Raw genomic sequence first — 15,986 nt, 5'->3', positions numbered from 1 at the left:
TGGGTGGAGCTAGACGGTGTGGGTGGAGCTAGACTGTGTGGGTGGAGCTAGACTGTGTGGGTGGAGCTAGTTTGTGTGGGTGGAGCTAACTGTGTGGGTGGAGCTAGACTGTGTGGGTGGAGCTAGACGGTGTGGGTGGAGCTAGACGGTGTGGGTGGAGCTAGACTGTGTGGGTGGAGCTAGACTGTGTGGGTGGAGCTAGACTGTGTGGGTGGAGCTAGTCTGTGTGGGTGGAGCTAGTCTGTGTGGGTGGAGCTAGACTGTGTGGGTGGAGCTAGTCTGTGTGGGTGGAGCTAGTCTGTGTGGGTGGAGCTCCTCTCAACCTTTTTCTTCTAAAGACTTCCTTTCTGACATGAACGTGTTGTTATGTGTTCAAGCATTGGAGCGACGGCTCAGTTCACCTGTGATGAGGACCATGTGCTGCAGGGCTCCAAGACCATCACCTGTCAGAGGGTGGCTGAGGTGTTCGCTGCCTGGAGCGACCACAGACCTGTCTGCAAAGGTGAGGCCCTCTTCCTGGTACATCTAATATAGATAACTGCTTTGATTAAACCAGGGCCTGTGGATATATGCAGATTCTAATGGTCAATCCTTTACCTCTGTTTAATATTGTACGATAGCAGAGAATATTACACCAGCAGGCCTTTACACACGGTATTATTCGCTCTCTGCATTTAAACATCTCACTCCTGTCTCTTTGTTTCAGTTAAAGAGCGGAGGAACATTGACTAAACATGACATTTTCTAGTATCCCGTTTAAACATCTCACTCCTGTCTCTTTGTTTCAGTTAAAGAGCGAAGGAACATTGACTAAACATGACATATTCTAGTATCCCGTTTAAATATCTCACTCCTGTCTCTTTGTTTCAGTTAAAGAGCGGAGGAACATTGACTAAACATGACATATTCTAGTATCCCGTTTAAACATCTCACTCCTTTCTCTTTGTTTCAGTTAAAGAGCGGTGGAACATTGACTAAACATGACATATTCTAGTATCCCGTTTAAACATCTCACTCTTTTCTCTTTGTTTCAGTTAAAGAGCGGAGGAACATTGACTAAACATGACATATTCTAGTATCCCATTTAAACATCTCACTCCTGTCTCTTTGTTTCAGTTAAAGAGCGGTGGAACATTGACTAAACATGACATATTCTAGTATCCCGTTTAAATATCTCACTCCTGTCTCTTTTTTAAAAAATTATTTTTTATTTAACCTTTATTTAACTAGACAAGTCAGTCAAGAACAAATTATTATTTACAATGACGGCCTACCAAAAGGCAAAAGGCCTCTTGCGGGGACGGGGGATTGAAAAATAAAAATAAAGTAAATAAAATATAGGGCAAAACACACATCACGACAAGAGAGACAACACAACACTACATAAAGAGAGACCTAAGACAACAACATAGCAAGGCAGCGACACATGACAACACAGCATGGTAGCAACACAACATGACAACAACATGGTAGCAGCACAACATGGCAGCAGCACAACATGACAACAACATGGTAGCAACACAACATGGTAGCAGCACAAAACATGGTACAAACATTATTGGGCACAGACAACAGCACAAAGGGCAAGAAGGTAGAGACAACAATACATCACACAAAGCAGCCACAACTGTCAGTAAGAGTGTCCATGATTGAATCTTTGAGTGATTGAGTCTTGTTTCAGTTAAAGAGCCGCGGAACATTGACAAAACGTGACATATTCTAGTCTCTCATTTAAACATCTCACTCCTGTCTCTTGTTTCAGTGAAAACGTGCGGATCGACACTCCAGGGTCCATCGGGGACTTTCACCTCTCCCAATTTCCCCATCCAGTACGAGAGTAATTCCCACTGTGTGTGGATTATCACTGCTAGTAACCCCAATAAGGTACGGTTTATATGCGTAAGCCTTTACCTGTCAGCTCTCTCCTAGTCTCTCCTAGTCTCTCCTATGCTCTCCTAGTCTCTCCTAGTCTCTCCTATGCTCTCCTAGCCTCTCCTAGTCTCTGCTATGCTCTCCTAGTCTATCCTAGTCTCTCCCAGTCTCTCCTATGCTCTCCTAGTCTCTCCTAGTATCTCCTATGCTCTCCTAGTCTATCCTAGTCTCTCCCAGTCTCTCCTAGTCTCTCTTATGCTCTCCTAGTCTCTCTTATGCTCTCCTAGTCTCTCCTAGTATCTCCTATGCTCTCCTAGTCTCTCCCAGTCTCTCCTAGTCTCTCTTATGCTCTCCTAGTCTCTCTTATGCTCTCCTAGTCTATCCTAGTCTCTCCCAGTCTCTGCTATGCTCTCCTAGTCTCCCCCATGCTCTCCCATGCTCTCCCAGTCTCTCCTAGTCTATCCCAGTCTCTCCTAGTCTCTCCCAATCTCTCGTTGACATTGAAGTCATTATCTATGCTTCACAGTACCATGTGTTAGCTAACGTTACCTAACGTCATTAGGATAATTATGCACTGTTCCTGCATTGCTAATTCAACATTGTTTTGTTACGTGAAAACACTGCAGGCATACGGTGCGTCACAAATGTCACCATTTTCCCTATTTAGTGCACTACGTTTGACCAGCGGCCATTTGGTAAAGTGCACTATCTAAAGAATAGAGTGCACTTTGGGACGCTGTGCTCTCCTGTCCCCAAAGCACAGACACTACAAGGTCCTAGAGAACAACAGAAGCATGTTGCCGTCATGTTTCGCTGTCGGCATCGACAGAAATGTGACACGCGTGGCATTTTAAAGCTTCAATCTGAGCTCCGTGTGGACGGGGTAGAAGTACACTTAAATACAACAATATTCTGCTCCACCGTTTTTCTTCATTCAGATTAAGCTTCCCTGCATGTGTCCCGGTATATGTTAAAAGCTTCCCTGCATGTGCCATGTTATATTTGGTTGTGTTAAAAGCTTCCCTGCATGTGCCATGTTATATTTGGTTGTGTTAAAAGCTTCCCTGCATGTGTCATGTTATATGTTAAAAGCCTCCCTGCATGTGTCATGTTATATGTTAAAAGCTTCCCTGCATGTGTCATGTTATATGTTAAAAGCTTCCCTGCATGTGTCATGTTATATGTTAAAAGCCTCCCTGCATGTGTCATGTTATATGTTAAAAGCCTCCCTGCATGTGTCATGTTATATGTTAAAAGCCTCCCTGCATGTGTCATGTTATATGTTAAAAGCTTCCCTGCATGTGTCATGTTATATGTTAAAAGCCTCCCTGCATGTGTCATGTTATATGTTAAAAGCTTCCCTGCATGTGTCATGTTATATGTTGAAAGCTTCCCTGCATGTGTCATGTTATATGTTGAAAGCTTCCCTGCATGTGACATGTTATATTCGGTTGTGCGTATGGTTAAATTTAAGGGAGGAGAGTAGCTCAATCACAGTCAGCTACCATGCATCCCAAATAGCAACCCATTCCCTATATAGTGCACTAACATTTCATCAGGGCCCAATATGGCTCTGGTCAGAAGTTGTGCACTATATATAAAACAGGATGCTATGTGGGATGCATCGTAGGTGACTGTGACCAGAAGATTCATAAAAAGGGGAAGGCAGAAAGGCAATTCATTATTTCAGTCAATAAGTTCATCTCAAATTGCATCATTGCATGATTGCTTCTCAATATTTGATTTGTGTTCTGAGGGGGATTGTCAAATCCGTGCCATTAGCAATCTATAAAGTCCTCCCTGAAGACCATTTGCAGAGCTTCTGGGTTTGAACAGTTCAGGGCCTTGCTTTTGGTGAGAGAAACACACACGTCCACTCTACTTGACGAAATTCATCCGTTTGACAGGACTTGTTAGGATTAATTTTTGGTTTCTTTTGTGTTTAATCGAATTGTCTTTCGCTCATTGTGAACCGAAAGCTGTGTGGGCGGATATTTAGTAAACATCAGAAAAATGACTTGAATGAATATGATTCGAAAAACATTCTCCCAACGGTGTGTTTTATGCGAATCAGCAGCTGCCAGTACGTCTGTTTATGAAATGTGATATGAGGTAAATGTGGAATGATTCTCTGGTCACATACTGTGACATGCTGAGGTAATAGCAGTCGCTGGGTGGATTGTGTTGCTGTTATCTTCTCTAGAGCTTCCTGTCGGCGGTGGACTAGCTGTCGTTTTACCAGATACCACGTCCCTATTATAAAGCCTCTTAAATGAACACACTGTTTATTTCTGTTGAAAATTTAAATCTTTCACGTCAAATAAAGCAATGCATTCATTTTTGTTGTCCGATGAATAATAATGTGTTTAATAATATAAATGAGTCTAAAATACGTTTGGCAGTATACGTTGTATAAATCGGTATACTTCAACAGGTTATCCAGATCAACTTTGAGGAGTTTGACCTGGAGATCGGCTATGATTCGTTAACCATCGGAGACGGAGGGCAAGTCGGAGACTCGAGAACAATAATACAAGTGTAGGTATTATCCTCAGATCCCCAGAACCACATCTAGCATGATATAGCTGTGAGTGTCACGCCCTGGCCTTAGGTATCTTTGTTTTCTTTATTATTTTAGTTAGGTCAGGGTGTGACATGGGGGATGTATGTGTTTTGTATTGTCTAGGGTTTTTTGTATGTTTATGGGGCAGTGTTCAGTCTAGGTGTATGTATGTCTATGGTGCCTAGATTGGTTCTCAATTAGAGACAGCTGTCTATCGTTGTCTCTGATCGGGAGCCATATTTAGGCAACCATAGTCATTAGGTAGTTTGTGGGTGATTGTCTATGTCTATGTGTAAGTTGCCTGTGTCTGCACTTGTCATTATTATAGCTTCACTTTTGTTTAGTTTGTAAGTGTTCTTCGTCGATTAAATATTTGTTCATTTCACGCTGCACCTTGGTCCTCCTCTCTTTCACGTAACGACGATCGTAACAGTGAGATTATACTTAAATAAACATGTCTGTTGTTTGATGGTTCAATTAAGTCCACTTACATTCCACGTTGTTATAAAAATGTTAATATTAACTCTAACTAATAAACATGTCTGTTGTTTACAATAATGACTTATCGTCAAGTCTCTCTTACATGCCTGGTTGTTTAAAAAAGGTAAACAGCTTTTACGATCACCTCGTCTCTTAATTCTGTTATTGTATTGAACCTTGAATTGGACAGATAAGGTCATTAAGAACAGATTCTTATTTACAATAACAACCGATCTGATTGGCTGAAGGGCAGTATTGTGACGGGGCATTGGTTGTATTGTGCTCTTGTCTGCAGCCTGACAGGCAGCTTCGTGCCTGACCTTATTGTCAGCATGTCCCATCAAATGTGGCTCCACCTTCAGTCTGATGAGAGTGTGGGATCTATCGGCTTCAAGATCAACTACAAAGGTACACGAACTATCAACCTCTTTAACCCTTGACACAGTGTACAGTCCTCCTCTGTGCTGATAACGATACAATGTTGAGATACACACACTATCAAACTCTTTAACCCTGGACGCAGTGTACAGTCCTCCTCTGTGCTGATAACGATACAATGTTGAGATACACGTACTATCAACCTCTTTAACCCTCGACGCAGTGTACAGTCCTCCTTTGTGCTGATAACGATACAATGTTGAGATACACACACTATCAACCTACCTTAGCCCATGCCTGTCCCAGACCTATCCCCAGCACCCAGCCCCTATCCCCAGCCCCTACCCCCAGCCCCTATCCCCAGCGCCTATCCCCAGCCCCTATCCCCAGCGCCTATCCCCAGCCACTATCCCCTAGACCCCAGCTCCTATCTCCAGCCTCTATCCCCAGCCCCTAGCCACCAGCCCCTATCCCCAGTCCCCAGCACCTATCCCCATCCCCAGCGCCTATCCCCAGCCCCTAGCCCCCAGCACCTATCCCCTAGACCCCAGCTCCTATCTCCAGCCCCTATCCCCAGCCCCTAGCCACCAGCCCCTATCCCCAGTCCCCAGCACCTATCCCCAGCCCCCAGCACTTATCCACATCCCCAGCGCCTATCCCCAGCGCCTATCCCAGGCCCCTAGACCCCAGCACCTATCCCCAGCCCCCAGCTCCAGACCACCTCCCTCCCAGACCTGGTCCAGCACCAGACTACCTCCATCCCAGACCTGGTCCAGCACCAGACAACCTCCATCCCAGACCTGGCCCAGCACCAGACAACCTCTATCCCAAACCTGGTCTAGCACCAGACTACCTCCATCCCAGACCTGGCCCAACACCAGACTACCTCCATCCCAGACCAGCACCAGAGACCCTATGAGATAGTCCCTTATCTGTTTGATACTGATAGTATCTAACATTTGACCAATCCCTATCTCTTTCTCTGACAGAGATTGATAAGGAGAGTTGTGGGGACCCAGGCACACCTCTGTATGGCTTCCAGGAGGGCAGTGGGTTTCTGAACGGGAACGTGCTGCGATTCGAGTGCCAGTTTGGCTTCGAGCTCATTGGAGAGAGGATGATCACCTGTCAGAACAACAACCAATGGTCTGCTAACATCCCCATTTGCATATGTGAGTATCTGGACTTGCAGAGTATGGAGAGTACGTTCATTGTTGGAAATGCCTTAAAGCAGAGTAATTCTGTGGAATATGTTTTTATTAAAATAAGTCATGAAATACATCATTACACTTTTCAGGTTTTACATCCCATACGTAACAGAGTATGTCAATTTATAGGAAAACCCTCCCATCCTGCCTCGGTGGAATACCTTAATGAACATGTGTTCATGAGTGAACAAATAACATAGGAACATACAAACATAAACATTTCTACACCTAACCCACTCCTTTTTCAAACTCCCACAGTCCCATGTTTCTCCAACTTCACGGCGGCCGTGGGCACTGTGCTGTCCCCTGACTACCCAGAAGGCTATGGGAACAACCTGAACTGTGTGTGGATCATCATCTCTGAACCCGGCAGCCGGATCCACCTGGCCTTCAACGACTTTGACCTGGAGCCTCCATACGACTTCCTCACCGTCAAGGACGGAGACCAGGTAATGGATTAATTGAGACTAGGTAATGGATTGATTGAGACCAGGTAATGGATTGATTGAGACGAGGTAATGGATTAATTGAGACCAGGTAATGGATTAATTGAGACCAGGTAATGGATTAATTGAGACCAGGTAATGGATTGATTGAGACCAGGTAATGGATTGATTGAGACCAGGTAATGGATTGATTGAGACCAGGTCATGGATAAATTGAGACCAGGTAATGGATTGATTGAGACCAGGTAATGGATTGATTGAGACTAGATAAGGGATTAATTGAGACCAGGTAATAGATTCATTGAGACCAGGTAATGGATTGAATGAGACCAGATAATAGATTAATTGAGACCAGGTAATGGATTCATTGAGACCAGGTAATGGATTGATTGAGACCAGGTAATGGATTAATTGAGACCAGGTAATGGATTAATTGAGACCAGGTAATGGATTAATTGAGACTAGGTAATGGATTGATTGAGACCAGGTAATGGATTGATTGAGACCAGGTAATGGATTAATTGAGACCAGGTAATGGATTAATTGAGACCAGGTAATGGATTAATTGAGACCAGGTAATGGATTAATTGAGACCAGGTAATATATTGATTAAGACCAGGTAATGGATTGATTGAGACCAGGTAATGGATTGACTGAGACCAGGTAATGGATTGATTGAGATCAGGTAATGAATTGATTGAGACCAGGTAATGGATTAATTGAGACCAGGTAATGGATTAATTGAGACCAGGTAATAGATTAATTGAGACCAGGTAATGGATTGACTGAGACCAGGTAATGGATTGATAATTGATTGAGTAGCTAGTAAAAGGGGAAAGGCATCATGGAGGTTTTTAAATCACTCTTTAAAAAACCCACCGTTTTAGCGAAGCCGGAAAGCTTCCTAGCTTTATGTTAGTGGTCTCTTACATTCTTTCTGTGATTTTAGGGTATTTTAGTTAATCTCTTATTGCCTCTTGGTTTGTGGTAAATTCTTTCATTTTCTTGTTTTACCAAAACGTTTGTGATGTTTAAGTGTATAGTTTATTTGAATAGTGTTGTGTTGTTTAAATCCGTTTAAATCCGATGTGGTCGTACCAGGCGGGCTCGTCCATCCTGGGGAGATACTCAGGGGCCGAGGTTCCCTCCCACTTCAGCTCCAACAGCAACATACTACAGCTGGAGTTCCAGGCAGACCACTCCATGTCCGGACGAGGGTTCAACATCACCTACAGCAGTCAGTAACCTGCTCTACTACCACCACACATGTCTTACAAGTCACTTTGTTTTGGGAGGGGGGGAAGGCAGACCACTCCATGTCCGGACGAGGGTTCAACATCACCTACAGCAGTCAGTAACCTGCTCTACTACCACCACACATGTCATACAAGTCACTTTGTTTTGGGGGGGGTTCCAGGCAGACCACTCCATGTCCGGACGAGGGTTCAACATCACCTACAGCAGTCAGTAACCTGCTCTACTACCACCACACATGTCATACAAGTCACTTTGTTTTGGGGGGGGGGTTCCAGGCAGACCACTCCATGTCCGGACGAGGGTTCAACATCACCTACAGCAGTCAGTAACCTGCTCTATTACCACCACACATGTCTTACAAGTCACTTTGTTTGGGGGGGGGGGGGGGGGGGGGGGGGGGAGAAGGCATTGATGACCAAGTGTACAGTCTTGTGAGTCATTGTACCCCACCGGTAAAATATGTTGATTTAGCGTACAAGTGTACAGTCTTGTGAGTCATTGTACCTCACTGGTAAATATGTTGATTTAGCGTACAAGTGTACAGTCTTGTGAGTCATTGTACCTCACTGGTAAAATATGTTGATTTAGCGTACAAGTGTACAGTCTTGTGAGTCATTGTACCTCACTGGTAAAATATGTTGATTTAGCGTACAAGTGTACAGTCTTGTGAGTCATTGTACCCCACTGGTAAAATATGTTGATTTAGCATTCGTTCAATGTCATATTTTGCAAGGCACACTGTTACAAGGCTGTACTAGTAGATGAGTCATAACATCTCTTATCGTCAGGTCAGTCACCGAAAGGATGCTGTTTTTGAATATTTGAGGTGACAAGGTGAAAAATCTGTCGATGTGCCTTTGAGCAAGACACTTATAACCCTACTTTGCTGTTGGTGCACCAGGCTACTATGGCTGACGCTGTAAAAACAACACATTTCACTGCTGCTATCCAGTGGATGGGACAACGTTGAAGTATTTTTTAATATATATTTATTATTATTATTTTTTAAACAAATGTAAAGTCTTGTGTTTCATTGTATATAATGTGTGACTTTATCTACCATTGTAGCTTCAATATCAACTACATTTAATCAGTAAACTCACAGGGCAGGTAGACGTTGGATTAATGTTGTGTCAACGTTATATTATAAAACAAACCTGTCAATGAAAACCCCACTCTATCGCCAGGCTCTGTTTAATAACAGATGCGTCACACGTCTGATATTGTTGAGACGTCACTGACGGCCAGATATACGGTATTGTCATTTGCTGTACGTATGTAATGACAACTACATTATGTGTGTTTTACAATTCTACCGTACGAGCGGATGAAACTGAGGCGGCACACGAAAGGCCCTCAGTTTCAATGGGGATGAATATCCCGGGTTATTATATGGTTGAATACAATGACACCGTAGGGTCTGTTCTCCTCTGTCAAGGCACTGCCGTCCCTTAGAGAAGGTAGTGGGGTTCTGAGACCTACTGTAGGCTAGCGGCGGGAGAGTTATCTTATCTTTTCATGCAAAGAAAGTTATCTTTTCTTTCCACATATCTTTCTTTATCCGCCTTTTTGAAAGGCCTTATTTCTCATCAGACACTATATATCATGTTCCCTCTCCCTCTCTCTCTCTCTCTCTCTCTCTCTCTCTCTCTCTCTCTCTCTCTCTCTCTCTCTCTCTCTCTCTCTCTCTCTCTCTCTCTCTCTCTCTCTCTCTCTCTCTCTCTCTCTCTCTCTCTCTCTCTCCATCTCTCTCTCTCTATCCATCTCTCTCTCTATCCATCTCTCTCCATCTCCCTCACTCTCCATCTCTCTCCATCTCTCTCTCTCTCTCTCACTCTCCATCTCTCTCTCTCTCTCCCTCACTCTCCATCCCTCTCTCTCTCTCTCTCTCTCCCTCACTCTCCATCCCTCTCTCTCTCTCTCCCTCTCTCCCTCTCTCTCCCTCACTCTCCATCCCTCTCTCTCTCCCTCTCTCCCTCTCTCCCTCTCTCCCTCTCTCCCTCTCTCTCCCTCCCTCCCCTTCAGCATTTGGCCACAACGAGTGTCCGGACCCAGGCGTCCCTCTGAACGCCAGACGTTTCGGGGACAGTTTCCAGCTGGGTAGCTCTGTCTCTGTGGTTTGTGAGGAGGGTTTCATCAAGACCCAGGGAACTGACACTATCACCTGCCAGCTGGAGGGGGGCAAGGTCATGTGGAGCGGACCCATCCCTAAATGTGAAGGTAACAACCATTCATTATTCCAACATTTCCATTGGATTGGGGGGAAAGCGATATCCTTCAGTTATACCGTACCAGGACATGTGAAGGTAGGACTACAAAGGATGATTTGTGAGGTTATTTTACAGGATATTATGTGAGGATTAGAGAGCATGAATGTTTTCTATCTATCAACTATGTATTGTTACCCCCTCCTGTGCCTGTAAGTGTCTGATAACAGGGCTGTAGCCATGATAATAATTGTCGTAAGAGTGGACAATTATTTTTGTTCAAGGGCCACGTCGGTATCTCCCCAATTCAACAGAGTTATACTGTCACGCCCTGACCTTAGAGAGCCTTTTTTATGTCTCTTTTTGGTTTGGTCAGGGTGTGAGGGGTGGGCATTCTATGTCGTTTACTTCTATGATTTTGTGTTTCTATGTTTTTGGCCCCGGTATGGTTCTCAATCAGGGACAGCTGTCTATCGTTGTCTCTGATTGGGAATCATACTTAGGCAGCCTGTTTTTCCCACCTGTGATTGTGGGCAGTTAACTTTGTTTGTGGCACTAATGGCCTGTAGGCTTCACGGTTGTGTCTTTCGTTTGTTGTTTTGTTTGGCGACATTTCTAAAATAAATGGGAAAAATTAACGCTGACCACGCTGCACCTGGGGCTTCTTCCAGCATCGGCCGTGACGTATAGATGTTTAACCAATTTGTTTGTCAAAGTCAATTTGCAGGACGTAAAAGGGGCAGCTATTTCAAAGTATATAGGCACATTATAATTCCTCCATACTTTCTATACGGTTTTATACTTTATCAAGTGCAGGTAGAAATACACTCGGTTTTAATTCATTGCATCTCAATACAAAGTTAAACGTCTCCAGTCTATCCCCTGGATAGGATCTCTGGCTCTACACGAGGTTCCTCTGCTACAGTAGATACATCTCTCTGGCTCTACACGAGGTTCCTCTGCTACAGTAGATACATCTCTCTGGCTCTACACGAGGTTCCTCTGCTACAGTAGATACATCTCTCTGGCTCTACACGAGGTTCCTCTGCTACATCTCTCTGACTCTACACGAGGTTCCTCTGCTACAGTAGATACATCTCTCTGGCTCTACACGAGGTTCCTCTGCTACAGTAGATACATCTCTCTGACTCTACACGAGGTTCCTCTGCTACAGTAGATACATCTCTCTGGCTCTACACGAGGTTCCTCTGCTACAGTAGATACATCTCTCTGACTCTACACGGGGTTCCTCTGCTACAGTAGATACATCTCTCTGGCTCTACACGAGGTTCCTCTGCTACAGTAGATACATCTCTCTGTCTCTACACGAGGTTCCTCTGCTACAGTAGACACATCTCTCTGTATGTTGGTCATGTCCTTCAGGTTGCAGGGAGGTGAGCAGCTCTAACAGTACAGCAGATAACTGACTCCGTCTCTCCCTGGGTCGGTCCCAAATGTTACACTATTCCCTACATGGGGCCCTGGTCTAAAGTAGTGCCCTATTTAGGGGATAGAAATGCCATTTGGGATGCAACCCTGACCCATGTAGTACCTAAGTAGATACTATATCATATTCTCTCTCTCACTCCCTCCCTCTCTCTCCCTCTACCCCTCCCTCCCTCTCTCTTTCTCACTCCCCTCCCTCCCTTTCTCTCTACCCCTCTCTCTCTCTCCCCTCCCTCCCTCTCTCTCCCTCCCTCCCTCTCTCTCCCTCTACCCCTCCCTCCCTCTCTCTCCCTCTACCCCTCCCTCCCTCTCTCTCTCTCACTCCCCTCCCTCCCTCTCTCTCTACCCCTCCCTCCCTCTCCTCTTTCTCACTCCCCTCCCTCCCTTTCTCTCTACCCCTCTCTCTCTCTCCCCTCCCTCCCTCTCTCTCTCCCTCTACCACTCCCTCCCTCTCTCTCCCTCTACCCCGCCCTCCCTCTCTCTCTCTCACTCCCCTCCCTCCCTCTCTCTCTACCCCTCCCTCCCTCTCTCTCTCTCTCACTCCCCTCCCTCCCTTTCTCTCTACCCCTCTCTCTCTCTCTCCCTCTCCCTCCCTCCCTCCCTCCCTCCCTCCCTCCCTCCCCTCCCTGACCCTGTATAGCTCCATGTGGAGGCCACTACTCTGCTCCATCTGGAGTGATCCTGTCCCCAGGGTGGCCTGGATACTACAAGGACTCCCTCAGCTGTGAGTGGGTCATGGAGGCGACGCCCGGACGCTCTGTCAAGATCAGTTTTGACAGGTCTGTATGACAGCACAGCAGCCAGAAACCAGACAGGGATTTGATTCTCCAAAAAGTCAGAGGCTAAAATATAAAACTTTTTTTCTCCCAAAGGTTGATGTTCCTTGCTTTAGACTGGGAAATGGTTTCAAAAGTCAGATGATGCATGTAACTCAATCCCCAAATCAGATTAGACTGTACTTTAGATTTTAGATTAATGTTATTGACAAAAGTGTGTCTCTTTCAAATTGTCCGTTACATTCTGTTGGGTTCTTTTGTTTGGCTGGATGGGGGCTTGATACTGTATTGTATTTCAGATGTTATATTAATTACTATAGACTGCATTGTATTTCTCTCAGTAGGCTGAAGACTGTTTAAAATGTTATTGATGTCGAGCTCTGGGCTGGCTGATGTCATCTGTTTCATACTGTAGAGGCCTGAAGGGCCAAAGCAGATATATGCCCTGTGAAATTAAATTGACTAATTCAATAAAGGTTATATTAAATAAATAAATACATATTTAAAAAAATGGTGAGATCTCAACAACAACAAAAATATTGGAAGCAATTGCTGTGTGAAGCATTTCTGGTCAGGAAGGATGGGTGGATGGGTGGATGGGTAGATGGGTGGATGGGTAGATGGGTGGATGGGTAGATGGATGGATGGGTAGATGGGTGGATGGGTGGATGGGTAGATGGGTGGATGGGTAGATGGATGGATGGGTAGATGGGTAGATGGGTGGATGGGTAGATGGGTAGATGGATGGATGGATGGATGGGTGGATGGGTGGATGGGTGGATGGGTGGATGGATGGATGGGTGGATGGGTGGATGGGTAGATGGATGGATGGGTGGATGGATGGGTGGATGGGTAGATGGATGGATGGGTAGATGGATGGGTGGATGGGTGGATGGGTGGATGGGTAGATGGATGGATGGGTGGATGGATGGGTGGATGGGTGGATGGGTAGATGGATGGATGGGTAGATGGATGGATGGGTAGATGGGTGGATGGGTGGATGGGTGGATGGATGGATGGGTAGATGGATGGATGGGTAGATGGATGGATGGGTAGATGGATGGATGGGTAGATGGATGGATGGGTAGATGGTGGATGGGTAGATGGATGGATGGGTAGATGGGTGGATGGGTAGATGGATGGATGGGTAGATGGGTAGATGGGTGGATGGGTAGATGGGTAGATGGGTGGATGGGTGGATGGGTAGATGGGTGGATGGGTAGATGGGTGGATGGGTAGATGGGTGGATGGGTAGATGGGTAGATGGGTGGATGGGTAGATGGATGGATGGGTGGATGGATGGATGGGTAGATGGGTAGATGGGTGGATGGGTGGATGGGTAGATGGATGGATGGGTAGATGGGTGGATGGGTAGATTGATGGATGGATGGGTAGATGGGTGGATGGGTAGATGGGTAGATGGGTAGATGGGTGGATGGGTGGATGGGTAGATGGATGGATGGGTAGATGGATGGATGGGTAGATGGGTAGATGGGTGGATGGGTAGATGGGTAGATGGGTGGATGTGTAGATGGATGGATGGGTAGATGGGTAGATGGGTGGATGGGTGGATGGGTGGATGGGTAGATGGGTAGATGGGTGGATGGGTGGATGGGTGGATGGATGGATGGGTGGATGGGTAGATGGGTAGATGGGTGGATGGGTGGATGGGTAGATGGGTAGATGGGTAGATGGGTAGATGGATGGATGGGTGGATGGATGGATGGGTAGATCAATGGATGGGTAGATGGGTGGATGGGTAGATTGATGGATGGATGGGTAGATGGGTGGATGGGTAGATGGGTAGATGGGTAGATGGGTGGATGGGTGGATGGGTAGATGGATGGATGGGTAGATGGATGGGTGGATGGGTAGATGGGTAGATGGGTAGATGGGTAGATGGATGGATGGGTGGATGGGTAGATGGGTGGATGGGTAGATGGGTGGATGGGTAGATGGGTGGATGGATGGATGGGTGGATGGATGGATGGGTAGATGGGTAGATGGGTAGATGGGTGGATGGATGGGTAGATGGGTAGATGGATGGATGGGTGGATGGGTGGATGGGTAGATGGGTAGATGGGTGGATGGATGGGTAGATGGGTGGATGGGTAGATGGGTGGATGGGTAGATTGATGGATGGATGGGTAGATGGGTGGATGGGTAGATGGGTAGATGGGTAGATGGGTGGATGGGTGGATGGGTAGATGGATGGATGGGTAGATGGATGGGTGGATGGGTAGATGGGTAGATGGGTAGATGGATGGATGGGTGGATGGGTAGATGGGTGGATGGGTAGATGGGTGGATGGGTAGATGGGTGGATGGATGGATGGGTGGATGGATGGATGGGTAGATGGGTAGATGGGTAGATGGGTGGATGGATGGGTAGATGGGTAGATGGATGGATGGGTGGATGGGTGGATGGGTAGATGGGTAGATGGGTGGATGGGTAGATGGGTGGATGGGTGGATGGGTAGATGGGTGGATGGGTAGATGGGTAGATGGGTAGATGGGTGGATGGGTAGATGGGTAGATGGGTAGATGGATGGATGGGTGGATGGATGGATGGGTAGATGGATGGATGGGTAGATGGGTGGATGGATGGATGGGTAGATGGGTAGATGGGTAGATGGATGGGTGGATGGGTGGATGGGTGGATGGGTGGATGGGTGGATGGATGGATGGGTGGATGGATGGATGGGTAGATGGGTGGATGGGTAGATGGGTAGATGGGTGGGTGGGTAGATGGGTGGGTGGATGGGTGGATGGGTAGATGGGTGGATGGGTGGATGGGTGGATGGGTAGATGGATGGATGGATGGATGGGTAGATGGATGGATGGGTAGATGGGTGGGTGGGTGGATGGGTAGATGGATGGATGGGTAGATGGGTGGATGGGTAGATGGATGGATGGGTAGATGGGTGGATGGGTTGATGGCTGGATGGGTAGATGGGTGGATGGGTAGATGGATGGATGGGTAGATGGGTAGATGGGTGGATGGGTAGATGGATGGGTGGGTGGATGGGTAGATGGGTGGATGGGTAGATGGGTGGGTGGGTGGATGGGTAGATGGATGGGTGGATGGGTGGATGGGTGGATGGATGGATGGGTGGATGGATGGATGGGTAGATGGGTGGATGGGTAGATGGGTAGATGGGTGGGTGGGTAGATGGATGGGTGGATGGGTGGATGGGTGGATGGGTGGATGGGTAGATGGATGGATGGATGGATGGGTAGATGGATGGATGGGTAGATGGGTGGGTGGGTGGATGGGTAGATGGATGGATGGGTAGATGGGTGGATGGGTAGATGGATGGATGGGTAGATGGGTGGATGGGTTGATGGCTGGAT

The 15,986-nt window shown here is 46.5% G+C and overlaps 3 protein-coding genes across 3 annotated transcripts in view; 2 read left to right on the top strand and 1 right to left on the bottom strand.

Annotated features, from left to right (window-relative positions):
- Nucleotides 1–8,192, top strand: part of LOC139572849 (CUB and sushi domain-containing protein 3-like) — a 137,177-nt gene extending 128,985 nt beyond the window's left edge. The window contains exons 8-14 of the mRNA XM_071395659.1: nucleotides 378–502; nucleotides 1,763–1,884; nucleotides 4,307–4,410; nucleotides 5,211–5,323; nucleotides 6,283–6,465; nucleotides 6,760–6,950; nucleotides 8,049–8,192. Of these exons, the coding sequence (XP_071251760.1) occupies nucleotides 378–502; nucleotides 1,763–1,884; nucleotides 4,307–4,410; nucleotides 5,211–5,323; nucleotides 6,283–6,465; nucleotides 6,760–6,950; nucleotides 8,049–8,192 (982 nt within the window). The remainder of the gene's footprint in view (nucleotides 1–377; nucleotides 503–1,762; nucleotides 1,885–4,306; nucleotides 4,411–5,210; nucleotides 5,324–6,282; nucleotides 6,466–6,759; nucleotides 6,951–8,048) is intronic.
- LOC139572868 (CUB and sushi domain-containing protein 3-like) overlaps nucleotides 1–15,986 on the bottom strand; it is a 1,528,140-nt gene that overhangs the window by 1,337,025 nt on the left and 175,129 nt on the right. The gene's annotated exons all lie outside the window — the stretch shown is intronic.
- Nucleotides 8,327–15,986, top strand: part of LOC139572850 (CUB and sushi domain-containing protein 3-like) — a 10,384-nt gene continuing 2,724 nt past the window's right edge. Inside the window, exons 1-3 of the mRNA XM_071395660.1 lie at nucleotides 8,327–8,525; nucleotides 10,230–10,424; nucleotides 12,498–12,636. Of these exons, the coding sequence (XP_071251761.1) occupies nucleotides 8,327–8,525; nucleotides 10,230–10,424; nucleotides 12,498–12,636 (533 nt within the window). The remainder of the gene's footprint in view (nucleotides 8,526–10,229; nucleotides 10,425–12,497; nucleotides 12,637–15,986) is intronic.

The sequence above is a fragment of the Salvelinus alpinus genome, chromosome 4 (assembly GCF_045679555.1).
Source record: "Salvelinus alpinus chromosome 4, SLU_Salpinus.1, whole genome shotgun sequence".
NCBI classification, from domain to species: domain Eukaryota; kingdom Metazoa; phylum Chordata; class Actinopteri; order Salmoniformes; family Salmonidae; genus Salvelinus; species Salvelinus alpinus.
The sequence above is the reverse complement of the archived record's forward strand: the minus strand, read 5'-3'. Positions and strand labels throughout refer to the sequence as shown.